The 26,440-nt window shown below is 54.9% G+C and overlaps 1 protein-coding gene and 1 pseudogene across 2 annotated transcripts in view; one reads left to right on the top strand and one right to left on the bottom strand.

The window, feature by feature from the left end:
• Window positions 1-25,735, bottom strand: part of SBNO2 (strawberry notch homolog 2) — a 56,735-nt gene extending 31,000 nt beyond the window's left edge. For both annotated transcript variants that reach the window (XR_008556326.1, XM_028159471.2), the window contains exons 1-4: window positions 25,649-25,735; window positions 11,958-12,149; window positions 4,353-4,414; window positions 3,642-3,738 (exon numbers count right to left, since the gene is read on the bottom strand). Coding sequence is in view for 1 of the 2 variants with exons in the window: in XM_028159471.2 (XP_028015272.2) it covers window positions 3,642-3,738; window positions 4,353-4,414; window positions 11,958-12,077 (279 nt within the window). In the remaining variant the exon portion in view is untranslated. The remainder of the gene's footprint in view (window positions 1-3,641; window positions 3,739-4,352; window positions 4,415-11,957; window positions 12,150-25,648) is intronic.
• On the top strand, window positions 16,661-16,819 carry LOC114227677 (small nucleolar RNA SNORA57; annotated as a pseudogene).
• Window positions 25,736-26,440: the final 705 nt, after the last annotated feature.

The following is a 26,440-nucleotide window of genomic DNA, read 5'->3' as shown; positions in this document are numbered from 1 at the left end:
TTGCTTTCATATCGATGTTTCTCTTTCTCTCTCCCTAAAAACCAACTCAATTTCAAAATCTTAAAAGAAAAAAGAGCTGGGTGTCAGAGGGTCCGAAGGGTCTGAGGAGCACTTGGCTTGGCCAGGGGGCAGACACAGAGAAGCTTTCCAGCACTAAGCTTCCTCCAGGGGCCCAGACAGAGGCCCAGGTACCTCAGAAGGGAGAGTCCTGGGCCCCTTGGGTAACCCAGGCTCAATCCTATGTCAGGATCCTTGACTTAATTTCATCTGCAAAGTCCCTCTGCCATATGAGGAGACATGTCCACAGTCCCAGGACCAGGATGGGGACATCTTTGGAGCTGTCTCCAAGCCAGCCACCAAGCTGATGTCACAGTCTGGATCAGGAGCAGAAGGTGCTTGTGGTGGGCTATAAAGGGCTTCGAATACTAGGCTCTGTCTGGACTTCTTCCTGGCTCGGATCACAGGCGTGGGGATCATGGGGGTCATGTGGGAGGTACAGGAGGCTGACCAACAGGGCCTCAGGACCCCTAACCCTGAGCAAACTCTGATTTCATGTTTGTCTGATCCCACACTCAGCACTGGGGTGAAATTTTTCTGGAGGAAGAGTTGGCTTTCCATATTTATTCATTTAAATCCTCACCCAAGGATCTGGTGTTTGTTATTTAAAATATATATGTATATGTATATGTATATGTATATGTATATGTATATGTATATGTATATGTATATGTATATGTATATAAAATATTTTTTTTACTGACTTCAGAGAGGAAGGGAGAGGGAGAGAGAAAGAAACATCAATGGTGAGAGAGAAACACCGATCGGTTGCTTCCTGCACGCCCCCTGCCAGGGATTGAGCCTGAAACCCTCCTGGTTCATAGGTCAACGCTAAACCACTAAGCCACCACGCTGGCTGGGTGATATGGTGTTTTTTTTGTTAGTTTGTTTTGGTGTTGTTTTTTAATTGATTTTAAAGACAGGAAGGGAGAGAGAGAGACAGAAACACTGATGTGAAAGAGAAATACTGATTGGTTACCTCCCATGATCGGTTGCCTCCTGTACGCACTCCTATCGGGGACAGAATCTGCAACCTGGGTATGTGCCCTGACCAGGAATCGAACACGCAATCTTTTGTTGCACTGGACGATGCTCCAACCAACTGAGTCATCGGGCCAGGGCAGTTCTGCTGCTTTAAAAGGGAGAACTGGGTCCAAGGTGCCCTAACAAGGAGACTGGAGTGGGAGACAGGGCGCTATGTGTTCAGCAGGCGCTCAATAAACATCTGTGGGATGGATACATGAACTCTGAGTGCTAGGAAAGGCGGCTGTGGTGTCCCAAGGGGTTCTAGGCTGAGAAACCACGCTGTTTCTTGGCAGAGCAGGGGAGGTGGTGGGAGCTGAATGCATTAGAGAGAGAGATGAGGGAGTAAGGCCCGGTGGGTGGCCACAAGGGTTGGGAGGCTTCCAAGGGCCGTGGACTCTGCACACCCCATGCCTCAGTTTCCTCCTTCACATGCCAGGTGATGCCCCAGATGGGGAAACAGCATCAGGAAATAACTAGTCTGGATATGGAATCATGTCCGCGACGAGTGGAGAGGAACTTAATCAGAGCTCTGAGAAGGTCACCAGCTCTGCAGAACAAGCCAACACTCAGAGATGCAGAAAATTGGGGAGGGTCTTGAGCTGACAGCCAGAACACCCTGAGAGGTTGAACCCACTGGACAATGACACCTCCCAAAGTTGTGCAATGGCACCTGCTAAACTGGAGGCCCAGGGTGTCCTCATGCTCCAGAGGTGAAGGAAGAAACTTCGAGCCCACCTGGAAAGATGGGAGGGCCATGTCCAGAGGGCCTCTCATCTCTGTCATCACTGCCTTTATCCTGGGACACTTGGGGGCCCAGATTTCTTCTGCAGGCCCCCGAGCGGCAGGTAAGCCCTGTGCTCCCATCTTCATGAGGCCCAGCCTCCTCTTTTCCTGGGTGGCCACAAGGGTCACCAAGGGGGGCTTAAAGAACAGACACTTGCCCTAGCCGGTTTGGCTCAGTGGACAGAGCGTCGGCCTGCGGACTGAAGGGTCCCAGTTTCGATTCCAGTCAAGGGCACATGCCTGGGTTGTGGGCTCGGTCCCCAGTAGGGGGCCTGCAGGAGGCAGCCGATCAATGATTCTCTCATCACTGATGTTTCTATCTCTCCCTCTACCTTCCTCTCTGAAATCAATAAAAATATATTTTAAAAAAAAAGAGCAGACACTTGCTCCTACAGCCGTGGAGGGCGAACATCCCAGGAGGATCCCTCCCGCCTCTCCTACTCCTGGTGTCCTTGGCTCTGGCCACATGGTCCAGTCTCTGCCTCTATGGTCACATGCTTTTGTCCTGTGTCTCCTCTTCTGTCTCTCTAAGGACTCGCCAGGTTTAGGGCCGGCTGAGATAACCAGCATCCTCTCAACTCCACTTTCAGCTAATTACTCCTACAAAGACCCTAGTTCCAAAGAAGGACCCATTTTGAGGATCCAGGTGGATGTGGATTTGAGGGGGGACACTGGTTATCACAGTACAGACCCCCCCGTTCCAGCTCTCTGCCCGGTCCTGCTGAAGCCTTGGCTCCAGTAGATGCAAGCCGGATAAATGGCCTGTCTGGATCCAAGCAAGTCCAGTGGGTTTAACTGACTGATTTACGCTGCATCCCTCCACAGCCTGTCCTCACATCCCCCACTTCACAGGGGGAGAGCGAGGCTGGGAGCTGAGCGGCTGCTGCCCCCTCCCTCCCTGATTGGCCTCAGCACCCTCACACCTGGGTGGTTCCCAAACCATATGCCGAGGCCCCTCCACCTCCCCTGCCACAAAGAACAGGCTCAGGGAGTATTTGAAGTTTCCCAGGGAAATGCAGTGCCAAGGCCTCGGCGGTCCCAGGTAATCACGTTCGAGCAAAGGTGCCAGCATTAGACTTCATGAAGGTGGGCTTCTTCCCGAGAATCATCTCCATGGGGCTGTTTTCTAGAGCTGCCATGAAGAATTGGGGTGCTATGCAAAAATCCTGATGGTGAGGCCAGGAAGGCAGGTCTGTCTGATTCCTTGGGAGCTGAGCTGCCCCCATGTCCCCCGAGAGAATAAATCCAACGTTATCTTCCTTCGACTGGTGTGTGTCATGTTTTCAAATGGCCGCTAGGTTTGAGGGCACAGACACTCACTGTGGTGTTTGCACCTGATGGGCACGGCTCTTGCCTGGGGGCACAGGGACGGAGGATCCTCCCCTAGACACTAAGGTGAACACAGGGCCTACGCTAGGAGAAGGAAGAAGGCACTAAGGTTTGGGGAAAGCAAACCAGGAGCTCTAAAGGCTGCCCCACCACCCATACACGGGATGTGAGCAAAGGAGCGATGGGGACAGCCCCCATCCTCCGTTACATGACCTCTGACCCAGCTCTCTACTGTGGTGAAGCTGCCTCTGCCAGACAGAACAGTGGGGCTGTAGTTCAGGCTGGCAGGGCCAAGGGGCATTGCTATTCCCCAAAATAAGCTATATTTCCACATGGCACGTGGCTCAGGAGAGGTAGTTGGCGCCGACCTGAGGTGTAGCAGGGATCCCATGGGTAGGCACTGGGCCACTGAGGGCTTGAGGGGCTGCTTGACTTGAGTCTCCTACCTGAGGAAAGTCACTCTTTGGCAGGAAGCTGGGGGTGGCGGCCATGGGGCTGTAGCTGGTGTCTGTGCAGGATTGGCCCACAACGTTCATATAAGGGCTGGAGAGAGACAGGAAAGAAGGTGAGCTGTCAGGTGTGGTAGGGGCACTGTCCTCCCCACTTTGAGTGCAGAACATGAGTGGGGTCACCCACCAACAGGAAGAACTCTGGTCTCTCAGAAACTCAGCTCAGAGGAGGGGCCCAAGCATCCATGTCCCAAAAAAAGAGGGTCCAGCTACATGTGCCTCAAGGCTTTGGCATCCGCCATTCCTTGGCCTGGTTCCAGGCATGCTCCCCTGCAAACTCCTATTTGCCCTACAAAACCCAGCTCCTGTTGCCCTCTGGAAGAAGATGCATGCCTGGTTCTTTCTGCCCCCAAAGTTTCTCACCCTCCCCACCTGTCGTCACCTCCCACAGTGGAGCCCTCCCTGGCTCATCCCCACTACCTCTGCCCTTTTCCCTGGTGGGTTCTCACTAAGACAAATCATAGCTGGTTGATCTCAACTGCTTCTAAGCAGCCAAGAGCAGGTCCATAGCCCACTTGGCAGGAGGTTGAAGGCCTCCAGCTACGAGTTCTAGTTTTGTTTAATAATGACTACAGAATAGGAAGGCAGAGGGAAGCCCCTGAGGGAGATGTGGTTATAGAATGTGGTGGGGCTGGCTGTGGAACTTACTGGCTTTCACTGGAGGAGACTGGATATTGGGTGTTCCACCACGGGTAGTGTAGCATGGCGCTCTGCAAAAGAACAAGTGCATTATAAGGGGACCAGAGGGGATGGGAGAAGAGGGAACCTGCCTCACTCACTGGGTAGGGTTCCAGTGGTCCAGAGTCAGGGGCTCCAAGGTCAGGGTACGAGCCCACCCTTGGCCCCTAGCTGGGTCACCTGGGACTCACTTAACCGCTGTGTCTCAGTTTCCCCACGTGCATGGGAGAACCCATTGAGACGGTTGCAGCAAAGATGAAGGTATTGATCAATACACGCACAGGACCAGGTGGGGATGGGTGGGTGTGGTCCCAGGATCCCAGAGGCCTGGCGAGCCAAGACTGCCAGCTGCCCAAGGTCTGACACCCAGGCCTGGGGCCTAGGAAACTGTATTTAACAACTTGTGTGTTGGTGATCCAACACCCTGCTTGGAGGCTCCCTACCCCCATTCTACAAAGTGAAGGATAAGACCAGACACAAAGCGAGATAGTTCAAGTCCCTGCAGGGCCAGGCCCCATGGGGAAGATGTGTGGCCTACCCAGCGAGATAGGACTTCTCAGAGGGGTGGGGGCCAAGGCCAGGGCAAGGGGCTCCCACCAGCACCATGAACTGGCCCCTGCCATAGCAAGACCCTCATGGTCAAACCTCTCCTAGTCAAGTTGGGGGGGGGGGGGCGGTCCACACTTCTCAGAGCTCCTCAGAGCTCCCATGGGCCAAGGGAGCTACCAGCATCAGCCAACTCTGTCTGGTCCAAGAGCGTATGAGTAGGGGTTCCAAGGAACCTGCTTTGGGAAACACCAGTGAGGAAGAGTGAGCCTGAGGTCAATGGGTATATAAGAGGCCTTGCACTGGGATTTGACAGGACTAGCTTGAAAGTGTGGGACCGTGAACACGCCAGCCCCTCTGTACAATGGAAGTGGCATGTCCTACGCTGACACACAGGTCAATTGGGCAGGAGTCCCCTCCCCTAAAACAATGAAGCCCACATGGGACCCCATCAGGAAGGCTGTCCCCTGGGGAGAGGCCTACTGGCTGCAGTCAGGGTTTTCAGTGGGCCCAGCTGGCCCAGCTGGATGGCAAGTCCAAGGCAGGAGCCCAGCAGACGGCAGCCTCCCACCACCTGGCCCACACAGGTCCTGGCCCTTGGTAAAGTGGCTGGATGCATCTCCCTAGGCCACCATGCCCTCCCTCTGAGACCCTGACCCAAATCTGGCCCAGAACCAGCCCAGATGTCTGAAACCACCACAGCGCTATTCTCCTGTGCCCCCTCCATGCCAAGGGGGGAGCCAGCCATGAATTCCCATCACCCCTGACCCCTGAAGGGGCCTTCCAGTGTCCAGATGCCCAGTTCCAGAGAATCAATGCAAGGAAGAAGGGGAGAGAGACACGTCGAGACATTATTGACTGGCAGAGGCCCCGATTGGCCTGCCCGTTCTCAGTTTTTGCACAGGCTGCAAAATAAAAATAAATAAAAAAATTGGGGAAAAAGAAGCACAAGGCCTGTCCCCAGCATGAATACCAGCAGTACAAACACTCTTACAATTAATCTGCTGTGGAAGCCTCCAGAAGGAAGCCATGCTGTGGCCTGGAGAGGATGGGGTCCCCCAGGAACCCCACTTCTCCCTAGGTCCTTGGTCCAGGGTCACTTAACCCCTGTGGCCCTATTTGAAGAGAAATCCAGCTCCAGAGGGACATGAACTTCCAAAGGTCACAGGCACTTCTGGAACATTCTACTCTAGACCAGGCTCAGCCTCCTTAGATGAACTAGCATAAACAGTCTCAGGGCGTGTGGACAGACAGCACCTCAGCCAGGCCAGTCCAGGGAGTGGGTGCCTATACTATGGGCTCACAAGGGGCACAGCTGGCCTGGGGGCTGTGGGTATCTGGGGTGGGGAGGACCGAGGGGGTTGTTCATTTCCCAACCTGCTCTGCCTACACCTAGATCAGGTCTGGGGAGCCTGATGGAGTTCCTGGGCCAGGGGACCCCTAGGTTCTCGAGGTACTCAAGGCCTCAGCAGGGAAGGCAGGATGGTGGGGATCACTCTGGTTTTGTCTACCCAGCAACCCCCAGTACTCCGCTCTAGTAATCAAGAACAACCCAGTTTGGCCCAGGTCGGGTGGCTCAGTTGATTGGAATGTCGTCCCATACACCAAAAGGTTGGGGGTTCAATTCCCCATCAGGGCACATACCTAGGTGGCAGGTTCAATCCCCCCAGTCAGGATGCACATGGGAGGCAACCAATCGATGTTTCTGTCTCACGTGGATGTTTCTCTCCCTCTCCCTCTAAAGAAATCATTAAAGAACATACAAAACTGCCCTGGCTGGTTTGCTCAGTGGTTGGAGTGCTGGCCCTCGGACCAAAGGGTCTCTGGTTCCATTCCCGGTCAGGGGCATGTACCTTGGCTGCAGGTTCCCCAGCCCTGGTAGGGGCCTATGCGAGAGGCAACCCATCGATGTGTCTCTCTCACAATTCTCTCTCTCTCTCTCTCTCTCTCTTCCCCTTCCTTCCTTCCTTCCTTCCTTCCTTCCTTCCTTCCTTCCTTCCTTCCACTCTCTCTAGAAATCAATGGAAAAAATATCCTCAGGTGAAGATTAAAAATAAATAAGTGAAAAAAAGGGGGGAAAACCCAGTTTCAAACCCCCACCCCAGAGGTGACACCACAAATCAGCCAATCAGAGTCATCCTTAGGATTTTCCAGTGCAGCCAGAAATGGTGGCTCTGCCTTCTGAGGGCAGGCACCTGACTCTAGCCATTCAGAGCCTGCCTGGGGATTCTCCATCTGTGGACAGAGGCTAGCCCTCTCCTGGGGAGGGGCAGGCCCTGGGTCATTAGCCCTAGCTGCCCAGGCCATCTGTAAGCTGACTAGGAAGATATAACTCCTGCCAGGGAGGCAGATAAAATACAGGACATCTAGTAAAACTGGAATTTCTGACAAGCAACAAGTAAGTGATTTTGAGTGTGAAGTATTACATGAGACACACACAATAAAAATTATGTGTTTATGTGAAACATAAATTTCACTGGACAGCTGTGTTTTTATTTGCTAAATCTGGCTACTTTAGTGACACTGAATATCCCGGGGCCAGCTCCACCTCTCACCTGGTCCACTCTGCTTCCCCTTCCTGAGCTTGGTTCCACCCAGCTAGGAGGCAGAAGTAAGAAGCATGTCGCCCACTCTGACTCTCGCAAACTCGAAGACTGCACAGGATACCGGGTGTGCCAGTAGCTCCCTGGCCAGACCTGATGTGGCCTGAGGGGCGACCCCCACAATTGGTGGCCCCAGAAGAACAGGCTGAGTGCACAGCCTGGGGAGGAGTGGCCCAGCCTTGGTCAGGCAGATCTGACTGCCCAGAGGGGAGCCCAGATCCAAAGCTAGGGCTCAACTGGTACCTTCCTTGCACCACGGTCCCTATAGCTGCCCTATATGCCAGTTTCTGAACCCCTCAGGTCCTCACAGGCTGTTCAGGCAAAGCTCACATCCTGGCCTTCTGCTGGCTTCCTGAGTCACCATAAAGGGGATGTGGCAAGAACCCACATTTCTGTCCTCGGCTACCCAGTCAGTGCACATTCTGACCCAGGAATTGTATTCCAGAAACAGGTGTGGGACAAATCGAGAAGGGGAAGGAAAACACAGGGTGCTACATATACTAACAGAAAATTGGAACCGCTTCAAAGGCCCAACACTACGGAAATAATTAAACAAATTATGAGACGCTGAGAAGGAAGAATCCTGTATGTTAGAAGACCGGCAAGTCTGTGCTCTGAGCCTAAGAAACAGGCACAATGGAACCCCAGAAACAGACACAATGCCACTCATGGGGCGGCACGAAGGGACAGTGAAGGGGATCAAAGGAGGAATGGGAAGGTTATCAGCTATGACAATGTGAGCAGAGGCTCAGGAGGGTCAGGGAGGAGAGAGGAGGCTATACCAGCTCAAGGCGCGACCTGGACCCTGGAGAGGCCCTGCTGGACCTCAGTTAGGCTTTGAGCTGCAGGTGGCAACTCACTGCCTGCCCAGGGTTCAAGGCCAACTCTGAGTAAGTTTGGATTCCATGCCCTGTCATGTTAAGACATCATGTGGGCACAGCTGAGCTTGGAGGGAATTCAGGGTCCGAGTCCTCCCAGCCCTTTCTGATGCTCCAGTTATGGGCCTGAGGCCTCCCAGTGGTTTCCCGCACTGGAACCTGAGCTCCATCTGATCTGTGGCCCATTTCCTGGCTCATCTTTTTTAAAAAAATATATATTTTATTGATTTTTTACAGAGAGGAATTGAGAGGGATAGAGAGTTAGAAACATCGATGAGAGAGAAACATCGATCAGCTGCCTCCTGCACACCTCCCACTGGGGATATGCCCGCAACCAAGGTACGTGCCCTTGACCGGAATCGAACCTGGGACCTTTCAGTCCGCAGGCCAACGCTCTATCCACTGAGCCAAACCAGTTTCGGCTCCTGGCTCCTCTTAACCTTGAGGTTGAATCTTGCTCCCTCTGCCCACCTAGCCTTTTGCCCATCCCTGCTGCTTCTCAGGCTGTTCTCTGCCACTCAGCACCACACCTGTTCTCACCAGTCTCCCCACTGAGAAATACAGCTTTGTTGTTGTTGATGTTTTTTTAAATACATTTTTATTGATTTCAGAGAGGAAGGGAGAGGGAGAGATAGGAACATCAATGTTGAGAGAGAACCATTGATCAGCTGCCTCCTGCACACCCCCCACTGGGGATCATGCCCTTGACCAGAACCGAACCTGGGATCCTTCAGTCTACAGGCTGACACTATCCACTGAGCCAAACCAGCCAGGGCGAAAAATGCAGTTTTTCTTTCTACAGTGGAAGAGGAGCTCTGCTTCCACCCAGGAAAGGAGATGCCAGGCCTGACTCGCAGGAGAATTCTGGACCCTTCTCCTGGGGCCACTTGTGTCTCTGTGACAACCAACTCTTGTGCTGGTTTTCTTACTTAGGCTGGCACCTGTAGTGGTTTTGTTACTTAAGTTACTTACTAGAGGCCTAGTGCATGAATTCATGCACGGGTGGGATCTTCCTCAGGGTGGCCTGCAGAGATCGTGCCCCAGCTCGTGCCCTCAGCCTCGCAGCCCTGCCTGGCACCCAGTTGTGGCCTGGCACCGCCCCCTCACCTGCTCCATCATCCCACCTGCAAGGCAGTTGATCAGGGGCCGGGCCCCCCGCCTGGCTCCTTCACCACCTGGGAGCTGGGCGGTGGCACCGGCCCGCTGGTTGCCATCTGTGCAGCAATCGGCAGGGCGATCGAGCCCCTGCTTGCACCCGCCTTGGCCTGGCACCACCCACTCACCTGCTCTACCATCCCACCACAGTCCCGTTCTTGTCGGGCCCATCGACTGGCAGCGCCTCCACTGCCGCCCACCGCCAGCACCTCATCGCCCGTCATGTTCCACACCGCCCCATGGTGGTCAGCGCACGTCACAGCGAGCAGTTGAATTCCCAATCAAACTCCCGGTCAAACAATTTGCTTATTAGGCTTTTATATATATAGATTGCCTTTGTTTTTTTTTTAAATATATTTTATTGATTTTTTACAGAGAGGAAGAGAGAGGGATAGAGAGTTAGAAACATCGATCAGCTGCCTCTTGCACACCCCCTACTGGGGATGTGCCCGCAACCAAGGTACATGCCCTTGACCGGAATCGAACCTGGGACCCTTGAGTCCGCAGGCCGACGCTCTATCCACTGAGCCAAACCGGTTTCAGCTAGATTGCCTTTGTTAAAAGCTGGGAGCAACCAAGATACCCTTCAGGAGGTGATGGATAAAACTGTGGTCCATCCAGACTATGGGACATTGCTCAGCACTAAAAAGAATGAGCTATGGAGCCATGAAAACACATGGAAGATCCTCAAATGCATATTACTGAGTGAAGGAATCCAATCTGAAAAGCCTGCATACTATATGATCCCAACTCTAGGACATTCTGAAAAAACAAACAAAAAAAAACCACTCAGGCTCAGAGCATAGACTTGTGGTTCTTCTAAGAAGGATGCCAGGGTTGGGGAGGGATACTCAAGCAGAGCACAGAGGGTTTTAGGACAGTGACACTACCCTGTATGATGCTGTAATGGTGGTTCACTGTACATGTGAACAAACATATAGAGTCCAAGAGAGAACCATGATGTCCACTGTGAACTTCAGTGGATAACAACATGGTCAATATTGTCTTCTTTGGCCCTAGTCGGTTTGACTCAGTGGATAAAGCGTCGGCCTGTGGACTGAAGGGTCCTGGGTTTGATTCAGGTCAAGGGCATATGCCTGGGTTGCGGGCTCAATCCCCAGTAGGGGGCATGCAGGAGGCAGCCAATCAATGATTCCCTCTCATCATTGATATTTCTCTCTCTCTCTCCCTCTCCCTACATCTCTGAAATTAATAAAAAAATATATTAAAAATATACAGTGAGTGGCCAGATTAATATGATCTCTGAACACATAATAATCTGGCCACTCAGTGTATGTTTGTGTGTGTGTGTGTGTGTGTGTGTGTGTGTGTGTCTATATATATAATTCAGGCCTGGAGCATAAATGCGTGCATGGGTGGGGTCCAGCCAGCCTGGCCAGTGGGAGGGGACATGGGCGGTTGGCCGGCCTGCCTGCTGGTCGAACTCCTGGTCAAGGGGACAATTTGCATATTAGCCTTTTATTATATAGGATATACACTGAGTGGTCAGATTATTATGCATTCAGAGATCATAATAATCTAGCCACTCAGTGTATATACATTGGCTTCTTTGTTGCAAAAAAGTAACTCACTCGTTAACCAAGACATTGACAACAGGGGATGTGGTGGAGGGGTATATGGAAACTTTCTGTGCAATTTTCCTATAAATCTAAAGCCACTTAAAAAATAAAATCTAGCCCAGCCGGCGTGGCTCAGTGGTTGAGCGTGGACCTCGGAACCAGGAGGTCACAGGTTCGATTCCCGGTCAAGGTGCACATGCCCGGGTTGTGGGCTCGATCCCCAGTGTGGGGCGTGCAGGAGGCAGCCAATCCATGATTCTCTCTCATCATGGATGTTTCTCTCTCTCTCCTCTCCCTTTCTCTCTGACATCAATAAAAACATATTTTTAAAAAAATAAATAAATAAATAATAAAGTCTAGCCCTGGCCAGTTTAACTCAGTGGATAGAGCATTGGCCTGCAGACTGAAGGGTCCTGGGTTCGATTCTGGTCAAGGACACATGCCCAGGTCGCGGGCTCAATCCCCAGTAGGGGGCGTGCAGGAGGCAGCCGATCAATGATTCTCTCTCATCATTGATGTTTCTCTCTCTCCCCTCTCTTCCTCTCTGAAATCAATAAAAATATATTTTTAAAAATAATGTCTATTGAATTACAAAGAACAAATATTGAAGAAAAATAAACAACCATGACCCACTGCAGTGGTCCCAGTCCCACAAGTGAAGGTAGCCGCTAGGCCCAGGTGGCTCCCCGAGGGCCAGTCATGATCTTTGCAGAAGAAACCTAGTGGCTCACAGTGAGGAACTTGGTGGCAGACAGGATTCCCCACTGAAGGCAGTGTCCCACCCCAGGGCCAATCCTGGGGGTACGGGCTCACCTGGACGTTGGGCCCACACCGTGGGCTCTGCAGAGGTGACAGGCTGCACATCATGTTGCCAGCTGGCTGGGCTTCATGCTGTGGGAACTCCCTGTCCATGGTGGACCCCACTGCCAGCATCAGGCAGCTCCTCGACCTGGGCCACGGGGGCGTCTATCTGGGCTTCTTGCTCCAAGGTGGAGGCATCATGACCTGGGGAGAGACACGACATGTCCTGAGGTCAGCCTCTAAGTGGGCAAAGACACCTTCCCTAGGGACAAGGGACAGTGGGTGAGGGACAGCTAGGCAGGGCTTACACAGAGGGATCAGCGCCCCCCGCCCCCCCAGGCTCTGCCTCAGCTGCAGAGCCCCATGGGCCATGCACCATACCCTCACCCAACCTGACTACCTCACCTCAATGGGGAAGATGTGAGCGGAGGCTCCCCAAACACCACAGTGCTGCCGGGGATGCCCCTCAGTTCCCAGCCTCTCCCCGGCAACTATTCTGGGGAGGGGGCCCCTTAGAAGCCAGGGCAGAACCCCCACTTGGCCTCCATGCTCAAAACCCACAGGGGGCCCCACCCTGGGGACACTGGGATGAGGGCAGCCTCTTCAGCATGGCCAGCTGACCCGCTTCATTCCCTCCCTGCTGGTCACAGCACCATCTCAGGCAGCCTGGCCCACCGAATAACAAATATGTGGGCCCTAAAGAGCACTCTTGATACCCACATAGAGAGCCATGAGCTCTGAGACCCCTGATATGAGGGGTGACCCCTGAGCACTTGGCTTTGTGACCGGCATGTATGGCTGAGAGGCAGAGTCCAACCAGCTGGCACCTCTGTGTTGGGGGTGCCCACCAGGCCCAGGGGCCAGCCCTGCCCCTCTGTAGCCAGGAGAGGCTTCCCAGAGGATCTCTGGGGAGTCAGGGCCGAGCTGAGCCAGGAAGAGTTCCCCAGACCTGGTTCGGAATAAGGACACACAGTGTTCCCACTAAGAATGTCCCCATTCTTTAGGGTAGGCATACCGGCCAGGAAAAGGCATAGGGGTGACCCTAGCTCCCCATGACTTCCCCCTGCCCTGTGACTGAGCACCCCCACCCTGGGCCCCACCCCTCACTATGAGCAGGGACCCTAAGCGGGCCAGCACGCTCCTCAGGAAAGAGGCCACCTCAGGACATTAATCACCCAGGGAGGCAGGCAGGAAGGGGAGGCAGCCACCACTCCCAGCCAAGCCCTGAGTGAAGAAATCCTAAGGACTTCCAGTAATCACAGTCGAAAGAGCAGCTTGTGCAATCCTGGGGGGGGGGAGGGGGGCTGTTGTTCTGCACCCTGCTGGCCGTGCACCCCTCATCCTTCGGCCCTGCTCCAGCCTCCGCCCTCAGGCTCAGGCTCATGTCTGCTGGCAGGATAACCTTTCCCATGCCCCCCAGAGGCCTGGACCCTGGAAGATGCCAGTCACCTCCTGAATGCACCCTCTAGGCTCCCGCAGACCAGATCTGGTGGGACACAGGCTTGGACGCTGCAAGTGGGAAGCCCTGGGATTGCCTGCGATGAACACATACCTACTCTGCCTGTGGTCTTGGCTGGTATTTATAAAAGTTCTGGGGTCAGGCAGACAAGTTGAAGACTTGAATGGTTGGATAACTGGGCGCCTTAGGGCACCCCGGCTCCTGAAGCCTCCACCTGATTATCTGGAGAATGGGTTGGTTGGCCAGGGCCCTCAGCAGAGCCAGAGGCCCCTGCAACCCAGTGGCCCCAGGAATTGCCTTGCTTCGGGAGACATACCTTCAGGAAAGTGTGCTCCCAGCACCTGGGACAGCAGGCAGGTGGAAACCACCTCTACTCAACAGAGAAAGCTCACAAAGCTGACCACAGGCACTGGCTGGCTCACTCTTGGCCCTTCTCTGCAGCCAAGACTCAGGACAGGACATGTCCCTGGCTCAAGACCCTCCCCTCCACGGCTCCCCCTTACAGCAGCCACATCCCCGAACAAGGCAGACCCCAATCTATACAGGGAGCTTCTGGGCTCTGTGACCACAGGGCTCGGCTGCTTCCTTGGAAAGCACTGTCCAAAGCCTGCAGCCAACGCGCATGTGGGGTGGGGTGTCACCATGGACGGCCTTCAGGTTGCACTGTGCCCAAGGGACTCCCACCCGCAGCCTATCCCCCCCCCCCCACGCTCACCCCTCACCCATGTCCTACTGGCCTGCATGGCCCCTCCTGCCCCCTCCAGAGCCCCAGAAGCCCCTGTCCCAGGAACCAGAATCAGTCGTGTCCAGAAACCCCCCATGGAACCTGTTTGGCAGCCCTAGAAGGCTCAAGCGCTATGTCCTCCTTCGCCCATGGTCCAGCCATCACTTTCCTTCAGAGAAAGAGGTGTGTCACCTGTGCGGAGGGCTCCAGGCTCCACTGGGAGCTAGGACCCAAAGGGCGGAGACCCAGGGAGCTAAGACCCTGGGGAGCATGTGCATCCTCTCCTTTCGCAGACAGAGTTAGGGTCCCATGGAACACACAGCAGGCGGGTATGCCTGCTTAGACATCAGCAGTTCCTCAAACAGTTAAACCTAGTCGCCACAGATTAAGCAATTGTGTTCCCAGGTGTCCACCCAGGAGAAAGGAAGACTCATGTCCACATAAAACCTGTACCCAGATGTCCAGAGTGACATGATTCACAACAGCCAAAAAGCCCATCAGCTAATAAATAGACAAACACACTAGAACACTGATTTTCAACTGGTATGCCACAAGATTTTTTTAAAACATGCAATACCTAACTGTTTAGTCAGGGGCACCGACCTCTCTTCCCTTAGAACCGTGGTCGGCAAACTGCGGCTCGCGAGCCACATGCGGCTCTTTGGCCCCCTGAGTGTGGCTCTTCCACAAAATACCACAACCTGGGCGAGTCTATTTTGAAGAAGTGGCGTTAGAAGAAGTTTAAGTTTTAAAAATTTGGCTCTCAAAAGAAATTTCAATCATTGTACTGTTGATATTTGGCTCTGTTGACTAATGAGTTTGCCGACCACTGCCTTAGAATGTCAAATAAAGCCCTGACCAGTTTGGCTCAGTGGATAGAGCATCGGCCTGGGGACTCAAGGGTCCCAAGTTCAATTCCGGTCAAGGGCATGTACCTTGGTTGCGGGCACATCCCCAGTAGGGGGTGTGCAGGAGGCAGCTGATCGATGTTTCTCTCATCGATGTTTCTAACTCTCTATCCCTCTCAATTCCTCTCTGTAAAAAATCAATAAAATATATATATATTAAAAAATCGCTGCACTAGGATATTACTCAGCCACAGAAAGGAGTGAAGCACTGACACTCACTCTAACGCGGATGAACCTGGAATATGAGTTGGTGAGAGAAGCCAGACACAAAAGGCTAGAGTGTGTGATTCCATTTATGAAAAAAATGTCCAGAACAGGGAGACGCACAGAGACAGGAAGTGGGTGAATGGGTGCCAAGTACGGGAGAGGAGGCTGGGAAGGAAGGAAGGACACTGCCCACTACCATCCACAAGCCCCCAGAAGCCATCCGTATGGTGCCCCTTCGTCCAGCGCCCAGTCCCAACATCCCTTCTCAGTGCCCTGGTGCCTCCACAGCTTTAGGCTTCCTGCTCCCCTGTCCCCCCAAACACAGGCTGTACCATCCCCTCACTTTCTGGCCTCTGCTGACTGCCACCGCCCCACTCCTTAGTCATGAGCTCTGGACCCTGCCCCCAGCCCCTGAGTGTGAACATGTCACGTCTCAGAGGGCACCCACCCCAGGGGGCACAGTGTGGGATCTTGGGGCACGAAGATCAGAGCCAGTGTGCAGTGGGCCTGGTGAGTATTTTTAGATGCAAGTCTCATTACAGAAGCGTCAGTGCTCTCAGCAGGTAGAGGCCTGCAGTCGCCATCAAGATTTATGTTCACAGGATTTCCTTTTGAGATCAGGTTTTCATGAGTCATCACAGAAGACAAAGATCAAGGAATCAGTGGCCTGGACAGGACCATTGGCGGTGGAAGGTTTGGGAAAGCCTGAGCCCCAGGACAGGCCAAGGATCTCACCCCATACTGAGCTGTTGGTTCAGCCCCCAAACACACTCCATCTGCCCAGACTCTCCACCTGGTGCCTGGACCCTGCTGGCCACTCGTTACCTAGTCTGTGTCCTCCCAGGCCAGGACGAGACTGTCCCCCTGGAACAACATCTGTAGCTGGCAGGGACATGCTGGATACAGGACAGTAGCCATTCCGGCCATCCCTCCCTCAGGCTCCAAGTGAGGGCCCTGAGATCCAGACAGGCCGGAGCAGGGGCAGCCAGGGCTCCATGAGGCTCAGCTATTAGGACAGAGGCCCCAGTGGTTCCTGAGGCCTGGCTAGGCCAGGACTGTCTAGGGGAAAGGCCGTCAATGAAGTTGACAGAGCTGGGTGTAGGGAGCCCTCTCTTTGCCTCACTGTTCAGGCCCAGTCTGAGGTCAGTCCCTAATGAGAGACCCAGAAAGGAAAAAGAGTGGGGGCATCCTGAAGAGGTTGTTCTGCTCCTAGATGGAGGTACTGGGCTGACGAGATAGGACATGCTGGAGTCAGGGGCAGAAATGGGCAGCTGCAGGCAGAGGGGCCAAGCCAGAAGAGATCAGCATGGGGTGAGACCCAGCAGCCAGACTTGGGGGCACCAGCTCTGTATTAAGAGCCTGGGCTCAGCTCAGCTCTTCCAGGACCCCCAATGGGGCACTCCCACCTGGACAGCCACCTCCATGGATGGGCTAGACCCAAGGACAAAAGGAGATTGTGTCCCGGTCCCCGTAATGTATGGAGGCAGAGGGAGAGGGCTCCGGCCCCCTCGGCGTCATGTCTTCGGTGCCGGCGGTTTCCAGTCTGCCGGTTCTATCCTCAAGCGCCGGGACAGGGGTAATAAATAAATACATAAATAAATAAATAAATAAAAAATAAATAAATAAATAAAAGGAGATTGTGGGGGAGGGTCCTGAAGGATGTGACAGCTGTGGCTCTTTCCTTACCAAAAGCCTCGGGATCCCATTCCTTAGCTACTGACCACTGAGGAATACTTGGGTCGGATGCATGGGGACAAGGCAGCAACGGGAGGACACAAGACCAGGGTGAGACCCCAGGGCTCAAGGGCCAACAGAGGGATGGACGCCAGCTGGGAACAATGGGGGACTGGGGATTTGGGAAGAGAAGTGGTTCAGGAGGAAGTGGGGGGGAGGGGCAGAGGAGGTGTACTGGGGCAATCAGTGTCCACCAAACTCACATCCACTGGGAACCTGTGAATGGATCCTTATTAGGAAATTGCGTCTTTGTAGATGAAATTAGTTAAGATGGGGTCATGCTGGATCAGAGTGAGCCTAATACAAACTGGTATCTTGCCCCTCCCTCCCCAGATTTGGACACAGACACACGGAAGTAAAGCCATGTCAAGATGGAGCAACAAGCTAAGTGACACCTGGAGCACCCAGAAGCTGGAAGAGGCAGGAAAGACTTTCTCATAAGGCCCTCAGAGTGAGCATGGCTCTGTGGCACCTAGGTCTTAGGCTTCTGGCCTCTAGAACTGGGAGAGCACAAATCTCTGTGGTTTCAGCCACCCAATGTGTGGTCAGTAAAGCTGTACCAGGACACTTGGACAGGAACAGGAGGCAAACCCCAGCTGGAGCCACCCTGACCCTCGGCCCAAATCCCTGTGATGCCTGGGGACCAGGAGCTCCACTGACTGGGGCCAGGTTGGCACCAAGCGTATGACCTCAAATTTCTACAAAGCCCCCAAGAGACGTCTGGAACATGGCAGCCCTGGAATGCCAAAGATGGCAGGGGCCCCAGCCCCATGCACATTCTGGGCGGGCGGGAATGGGGAGCCCATCCATCTGGGACAAGGAGAACAAGGTGGGCCACAAGGAAGGCCCATCTGAGAGTGCAGGAGGACAGGTTGAACTTCCAGTTCTGCACTCAATGCAGAGAAAGGTAGCCTGCATGACCCCAGGCCTCCCCTCGGGCCCCCACCTGGATGGAACTCACACCCTTGACCCCCAGAGGGTGTCTGAACTAATGCAGCCATCTTTTGCAAAACCTCCCAACCTGTTAGACATGAAGCCCCTGTCCCCCATGCTCCAGTCTAAGGCACCAGGTGGCCACCCACAGCTCCTCTCCAGGCTGAGCAGGGAGATTGTTCAACTGATACCCTGGCCCTGAACACCTGGCTGAACAGAGGACCAGTAAGCAGACAATGAATGGAGGAGACTCAGGTCGGGGGCCGGGGGGGGGGGGGGGGGGCGGCGACCACATAGCCTGTTACCCCAGCCTTCACTCCCAAGAGTGAAAGCTGCAGAGCTGGACCATGTGGGACAAGCAAGGGGGAACATTCACAGTGACTCCACACGCCACCCTCCCCGCCCCCCCCCCCACACACACACACCCCTCTGACAGGCAAACAGCCAGGAGGGAAAGAAGGCCCTTTAGGAGAAACTGCACCTGGGGAAGCAGAACCCAGCCACTGATATTTGGTGAAACAAACACTTATGCAGAAAAGGAGGCCCTCAGGCTAGGTCCCAGGGGCACCTATTAGGGGTAACCTTGCTGGCTGTCTCCAGCCAATGCATCTGCCAATTGTGAGCCCACAGACTCATCCACTTGTCCAGGACAGACCAGCTGGCCACTGTGATGGTCCCAGGCAGGGCAAGGCGGAATGATGATGTTCTGACAGCTGTTTGGTGAGGTGGGTGCTTTATAAAGCAACTTAGATTCCAGGGAAGCTTCTGAGGTTATAAGGACACAGCAGAGTTGTGCAGCCTTCAGGAGGCCTAGCATCTTCGTGCGGGCATCCTCTTCTGGTAAATGCCTACTCAGGTCTTGTGCTTACTTGTGGTCTTTAGAAAGTTTTAGACACGCTGAGCTTGTGGTCTCCTCTAACCCCAGGTCTTCTTCCCCTGAATGAAGGTTAAGCCAAATCCCCCTGGTTCTGACTTCCTGGTCCTTTGACACCTACTTGAGCAGTCTTCTGGAGTCTATGCAGAGAGTGCACTGTCCCTTCTGGAACTTGCTGCTGTCCCTATTTGATGTTGGGCATCCCTCGGGCTGGCCTGCATGACAGGTCTTTCTACCCAATTCCTCAGAGAGCCCCGAGCAGCTACCAGTCACACTCATCCTAGGTGAGTGGTCTGAGCAGTCAGCACTCTCCTTGGGCTCCTTCTGTCCAGCTTGGTACCAGGAACGTCATAAGGGGCCTTTGTCCCAGCCTGAAGGGCATCGGTGTCCTAAAGGAGAAGGAGGTCCTTCCTGGCTTTGGGCTGGGCTAGACCCTGTGCCCTCTCTGGGGAAAAGGCAGAGGCCTCCAAATCACAGTAGCAAGAATCCCAAGACCTATCAACAGAACCTGGACCCATTTCTCTCTCTCTCTTTTTTTTATCCTTACCCGAGGATATTTTTCCATTGATTTTGTTTGTTTGTTTATTTGTTTATCCTCACCTGAGGATATCTTTCCATTAATTTTTAAGGAGAGGAAAAGACAGAGAGAAACATTGATGTGAGAGAAACACATCGATTGGTTGCCTCCTGCACGAGGCCGACCAGGGCCCAGGCCAGGGAGGAGCCTGCAACCAAGTTACGTGCCCTTAACCGGAATCAAACGCGGGACCCTTTGGTACGCAGGCCGACACTCTATCCACTGAGCCAAACTGGCTAGGGCTGGATCCGTTACTCTTGCCATGACGAGTGACCACAAACTTGGCAGCTTAAAATGGCATAGTGGGCCCTCCCACGGTTCTGTGGGCTGAAAGTCCAGGCCAGACCGCCACCTCAGCCCTGGGGCTCCCAGGCCAGGCTCTATGCTGCGTCCTCTGGGGAAAAGCTGTTTCTGAGCTCACGTAGCTGCCAGCAGGGCTAGGTCTTGGCTTTGGAAGGCCGCCTGCCCATGCCCTCTCCCCCCCGACGTTCTGCCCCCATTTTCACAGCCAGCAGCAGCACTCATGTCCCCTCAAGCTTCAAGTCTCTCACTTCTCTTCAGCCTCCAGTGGAGAAAGTTCTCTGCTTATGAGGACCCTGTGATGACACTGGGCCTCCCGGGAATCCACAATCACCCCCATCTCAGGATCTTCAACTTAACTCCATCTGCAAAACCCCTCTGCCACATGTCCACAGGTCCCAGGACCAGGATGGGGACAGCTGTGGGGTGTTACTGAGATAGGACACAGCTCAAGAGTAGACCAGCAGGCAGCAAGCACCACCCCTCCACACACACACACACACACACACACACAGTGACAGGCTCTGGGGATGAAGGTCTTACTCCCCATAGATGCAAAGCCCACGTGGCCCCTTCTCCCAGAAGCCTCCCCAGGGCCCTTGGAGGGGCTGGGCAGTGGGGGGCTGGCTGGCGCAGGAATGTGGTTCAGGCTTCCAGAAGGGCTGGTTTTTCAAGAGAAGCGGCAAGTCTGGATTTGGAGGTGGCAGCCCCTGATTTCTCAAAACTGGAAGTCCAGCCATCATGCCCAACCCTCCCTGTGGGGCACCTTCCTCCAAGTTCCCACGGTGCTGACAGTGGAGCTTCCCAGACCCTCTGTTACTACCCAGTACTCCTCCAGGGCTGTCCCTTACAGCCCCCATATCTACTTGGGGTCTCATTCACCCTGAGTCCCCCAAAATTAGTGGGTCGAGTTCCTGGAGGGCCAGAATCTAATGAACACCCCCTCCTCCCCGCCCCCCGGCCAGCTCACATATACGCTGGGACACCAGGAGAGGCTCCCATGCCCTGGGTCACCAGCACCCACTCTGGACCGGGTGGGGGCAGGAAGGGGCCCTACACCCCCACTTCACAGCCTCCAGGGCACCTCCCAAAACACCAAGACCATCCCAGACCCTGGAGCAGCCTGCTGAGCTCTGGCCACACAGACTTGGCCACAGGAGGAGCCAAGGGCATGAGGGAGCCTGAGCGCAACTTCCCCACCGAAGCCTGTGCTGGCCCAGTGCCCGGGAGTGAGCCTTTCCTCGGTTTACCTCATGTGGGGAGGAAGATGCCTTCTCACTGTGGCCAGACTCAGAGCCCTGGGCTGCAGTGACAGCAGACACTCCCAGTGCCTGTGGGCCATCTCTGCTGCAGATGAGTCAGGGCCATAAAAGTTTACTGCCCGCTAGGACCCCAGCCGGACCCCTCCTCCTTCCCACCATGGAAGCTTCCTGTGTCAGCGACCTTTCACCCGCAGGGTGGACTCCCAGGAAATGGGGGACAGACAGCTTTCCTGGTGGGCGTGGACACATTGCTTCCAAGGCCTTGGAGCAAAAGGACTGAGGCCTCTTTCAGTTTCACTTGGTATTTATCCTAAGAGGACTGAGGCCGATCTGACGGGAAACTGGGGGGTCTGCTCTATACGCCCACTGAGAAAGGCACAATGTGGCTAGAGGTTAGCCCTGAGCATGTTCTGGAAGTTAAGGGAACTCTGCCTGAAGAGGTTTCCTGCTGCAGGTGTCATGCTCAGAGGAGGTGCCAGAACATCAGAGACCATGAGCGAACCTTTCCTTTACAACCTCGCTGGCCTCCCTGGGCTGTGTCCCTGCCATCGACACTTCGGACACTCCTTCGGCCTGTGTGTAGCAGAGGAAGGGACCCTCTCCCCCACAACTGACCCAGGAAGAGCTACATGTAAATGGGTGACTTGGGGAGGGAGGGGCGCTCAGCATTGACTCTCTGGGACCATTCTCCTCCCAGCTGTCACCTGGCCTCAGTGGCAGGCGGGGGGGGGGGGGGGGGGGGGGGGCAGAGGGGGGTTCCAGCCAGCAAATCAGGGAAACCTACTGGAGGCCCACAGAAGTGCCAGCCCTCAACCCACCACCTCCCACTGAGTAGCCTTCAGGGAGGAGCTGCTCTCTGGGCCCCCCACCCCCACCCATTCGCATCCCATCCGACACCCCTGTACCAGGAATCCAGATCCCCTAGGACCACCTCTTGCAGGATGCACTGGTTCGGGATAGAGTAGGGGCTTAGTGAGGGGCCCCTGGGGAGCCTCGTTCCCCTTCCATAAAACAGACAGCACCTCCTCTGCCATCCCCGTGTGGGGCAAACCATCTAGTACCCATGTATGAGCTGGCAGCGGAAGGCATGCTCAGCCCACTCATGTATACATGCACCCACCCCCAGGCCACAGCATGTGGGCACTGGAGGGGGAAGGACAGACCGGGCTTTCTTTCTTTTCCTTTTTTAACACTTTGTTTTGTAAAGACACAATTCACATGCCACATACTTCATCCATTAAAATGCACATTTCAGTGGTTTCTAGTACATTCGCAGGGTTGTGCAACCAGTATCACTATGTAGTTCCAGAACATTCCATCACCCTAAAAGAAGCCCCATTCCCCATCAACAGTCACCTCCATCCCCTTCCCAGTCCCTGAATACAAGCTCACTTCCTAAATCTGTGGATTTGCCTGTTCTCGACATTTTACATAAACGGGATCACACACTGTGTGGCCTTTTGTGTCTGGCTTATCAATGAACATAATTTTGAAGGTTTATCTACGTTTTAGAATACAAACAACAGGTCTTGTCTCTGTCACCCCCGTCAAGCCCAGGGCAGCAGGTGATGGAGCCCCAGCATCAGAAACCACACTTCAGGCCCTCAGTTGAGTCACCCGCCTGCTGGAGAGAGGCAGGGCAGCCAAACCTCCCAGTGAGAGAAGCAGAAGACCTCAGGGCAGTTGTCACCATCGGCAGGACGATAATGGAAGTTTGCTTTCTGTCTTAGCCCTGCTCAGGCCACTCATGTGGGACTGACCTGCCAGTGGCAGGAGACGGGAGAGGGTAGTTCCCGAGGAGAAGGACTGGGGGTTCCACTCAGGGGAGAAGTGACCTACACTTGCCAGGCACTCAGGGACACCAGCACTGGAGGCCAAAGCTGGGTGAGTGGTATCCAGGCCAGGCCTAGACTGGGTCTGGGTGACCGCACTCTCTGGCTACACCCAGCAGCCTTCTATGCCCAGCCTCCCTGCAGTCTGACCACGCGGCCCTATGCTGGGGAAAAAGTGGTGGAGATGCGTCAAACCTGTCCACAACGAACCGCACACACACACACACACACACACACACACACAAACGCATACATATGTGCACACTCATGTATGACACATGTGCTTGCGTTCAATCTCAAGTGTACACATGCAACACCCAAACCTGCACACTCATACGCGAGAGCCCACTCATGCTACATGCACACAACAGGCATGGATGCAAACATGCATGTACTCAGCACAAAACATACAAATGCCCACATACAACATGCACAGTGTGGCACACCTTTTCATATGAAACCTGCACTTGCATACACATTCAGACCCTGAGACTGTACTGGCGCCATGGGAAGCTGCCGTCCTAATTCAACCATGTCAGCCTCATGCTGTGTTTACACTCTGAGATTACGTTAAACCCCCCCCCACCATGCTGGCAGTAAAGGCAGAGGCCATCCTGGGGGGTGGCCGCCTCTGGGGACCTGGACACAGTTGCCTCTTTATTCCCGACCAAGCTCGCTCATGCGGCCAGAGTCCTGAGCTGGGTCAGCAGTTCTAGCCAGCCCTGGCTGGAGGGGCATCTGAGACTAATAAAACAGAGCTGGGCCTGCCCGGATTGGTCAAACCCCTGGGGTGGGACAGGGGTATGAGCTGCAGGGGCCTGGCTGTGGTTTTGCCCAGGTGGGGGCAGTGACTGGCCCAAGATCACACAGCCTGGAGAGCACTAATCCTGGGCTGCACACCTGCAGCCTGCTTTGCCAGCCCCAACTTGAAAACCAATGGCCTTCCCTGGAAACCCAGACCCTTGTCTGACTCCAGGACTTCGCACCCCTCTGTGAGAACATAGATGTCTCTCCCCACACATACACTCACACACATACTGGGCGGGTCCTCACTCCAGACAGGTGTGAGCAGATGTCTGCTAAGACACTCAGTTAAACAAAAGCACCTCATGTCTTCTGGAATTCCGGAGCATCTTCCCCCAGGTACCAGCACTGGTTTTCCCCTGTGGACAGCACTCACAGGGCTCCTCGGGGTCTGGTGGGCACCTGCATGTGTCTCCCCCACCATGGAGAGCCCTGGGCCCCCCTCCCCATCCTGCCCTTCCCTGGTCTCACCCACCCATCAGCCCAGATTTCACAGTGTTCTCCACAAGGACTCAGGGCAAATGGCACTACGAAGCCAGTAGCCCCAACCAGACAGCAACCACCACCCACTTCTGGGGCCTCCCCTGGGAAAATCCAGGGTGCTGGGAAGAAAGGACACAAATTGGCTGACCAATAGGGTCCCAGGTCTCAGCCTCAAAGAAAGCGCCACTTCTCTGCTCACAGGGTCCGAAAGGGCACGTTGCCCCCCAGCAGGGAAAAGCCACTGCAGGGTACTGCCTGGCCTGGAGAAAGGGCCAGCCTCACATCTACTGACTGAGGCCAGCCTCCGATCCGGCTCTGGGATTTCAATGCCGGTGACAGGCAGCCTTTCTTCCCTCCAGGGTCTGTGGTGCCTGGCCCCACAGCCCTCAGGTCCCAGCCCCATTTGCCTTGAACCTTTCTGAAGGGTCTACCGGGACAGACTCACCATGCCCTGCAGCAGATAAGCAGGTTCCCAGCTAAACTCAGTCCAACACCAGCTCCCTTGTTACACCCTGAAACATTCACCACCACCCCCAAACTGCCAGCAAACTTCATCACCGTCAGCTTCCAACCAGGCACTCTCCTGTCCTCAGTGCAAATAGATGGCACTAACCCCAGCCTGGGAGGCGAATGGACAGGTAGAAAGGACATCAGGGCAGGTGGGTCCAAGGCAAATTCAGGGAAGCAGAAGCCGGGTTTGCCCTAGACACACCTTTTACTCAGTTCTTTTTCCCTTTGTAGAATCTTAATAATGTTATGCAGGGAGACACCCCACCGCCTCCCTGGCTCCTGCCTGACTGGCTGTCCACGCCCAGTCCCTCCAGGCCCCATCAGCCTCCAGCTCTGGGGTTCTGAGTTGCAGGGAAGCTCTGGTGGGCAGGACCTGCCTGGCAGCCTTGCCTTCCCCATCCACCCACACAGGCTGCTCCTCCGCTCACCTGTGGGGTGGGGGCCATCTTTGCATACCCCACCCCACCCCCTGGCCTGTCCTTGTCTGCCGGGTTTCATTACTAACTCTGGTGACACTCCCACCCCAACATGCTCTGCCAGGTCAGCTGATACAAGCAAGGCCCCATCCCAAAGCTGAGGGTGTCTGCCCTTCTTGGGGCGCTGGAGGGGTCCAGGGAAACTCCAAGGAGTCTGGGGTCAGGAGTCACCAAGATGGGAGAGATCGGGGCCTCACAGAAAGGGAGGGGCTGGGGTCACGGAGGTTGAGGGTCACAAGAAGGGAGGGGTCAGGGAATCGCGGAGGATCACAAGGTTCTGGGATGTCACCGAGATGTATGGGCTTAGGAGTCACCAAAGAAGTAAAGTTCGGGGTCAGCAAAAAGCACGGGATAGGGGGTCACCAAGAAGGAAGGCATCAGGGAATCACCGCTAAGCTGGGTAGGGGCTCGCCGCTCAGGCGCGTCGGACTGGGGTCATAGAGCAGCGCAGGGTCGGGGGTCGCGGGAAAGGGCGGGGACAAGCCGCCGCGCTCCCCCCGCCCGCGACTCCCGGAATCCCGGAAACCCCGGCCCGGGGAGCCCGGGCCAACGCGGGCCGAGGAGCGAGACTCGGGCCAAGGAGGGGCGGCGGGGTAGGGCCGGGGGTCGGCTGGACTCACCTCACCTCATAGCCGGGTCCGGCCGCCTCCGATTCTAAGCTTCGCCGCGGCCGCGCTCACTTCCTGGTTCCGGGCGCCATCTTGGGGACCCGCGCACTTCCGGTCATGCCGAGGGGCGGGCCCTATGGTGGGCGGGGCGCGGGCGTGGTGCGGACCGTGGCTCCTGAGCCTGTTGAGGGGCTGGAACTCTCCATAGGCTCTGAATTTGGATTCCGACCCCGCCACCTACTGTTGAGACCCTGGCACGTAGCTTACCCTTGCGAACCTCGGTTTCCTCCTCTAACAGGGGTATAGAACCAACCACTCCGACTTCCAGGCCATTTGTGCGGACTGTGCCCTCCCCTCGTGCACTCTCACCCTTGACCTTAAGCCACTGGGGTGCTTGTACAACCCAGATCTTGCCTCGAAAGCCCCCTCCTCAGAGACTTTCTTGCAACCATCTGAAATGGCCCCTGACCACCCAGTCATGCTCCCTCCCTTGATTGCCTCCCCAACAATTGTAGTTGGCTCATTAATCTGTTTCCCCATCCGAATAGGAGTTCTAGGACCCTGCTTCCCCACCCCCAACACGGAGCCTGTCACTTGGGTATCTGTGATGGGGGAGGGGGTGTCTGGTAAGTCTCAGGGGTCCCCGGAGAGAGAGCAGAATCCTCTCGCGCAGGTTGCAGGGCCAGAGGGTTCTGAGTGGCTCTCATCCCATTAGGGCTTCCAGGGGCCTGATACATGAGATTTGGGGCACTGCCAAGAAGGGGATGGGGCCAGACTTTGGCACAGAAAGCAGTTTTCCTGTGA

The sequence above is a fragment of the Eptesicus fuscus genome, chromosome 6 (assembly GCF_027574615.1).
Source record: "Eptesicus fuscus isolate TK198812 chromosome 6, DD_ASM_mEF_20220401, whole genome shotgun sequence".
Lineage (NCBI taxonomy): Eukaryota > Metazoa > Chordata > Mammalia > Chiroptera > Vespertilionidae > Eptesicus > Eptesicus fuscus.
Note: the sequence above shows the minus strand (reverse complement) of the source record. Positions and strands in the feature narration are given on the sequence as shown.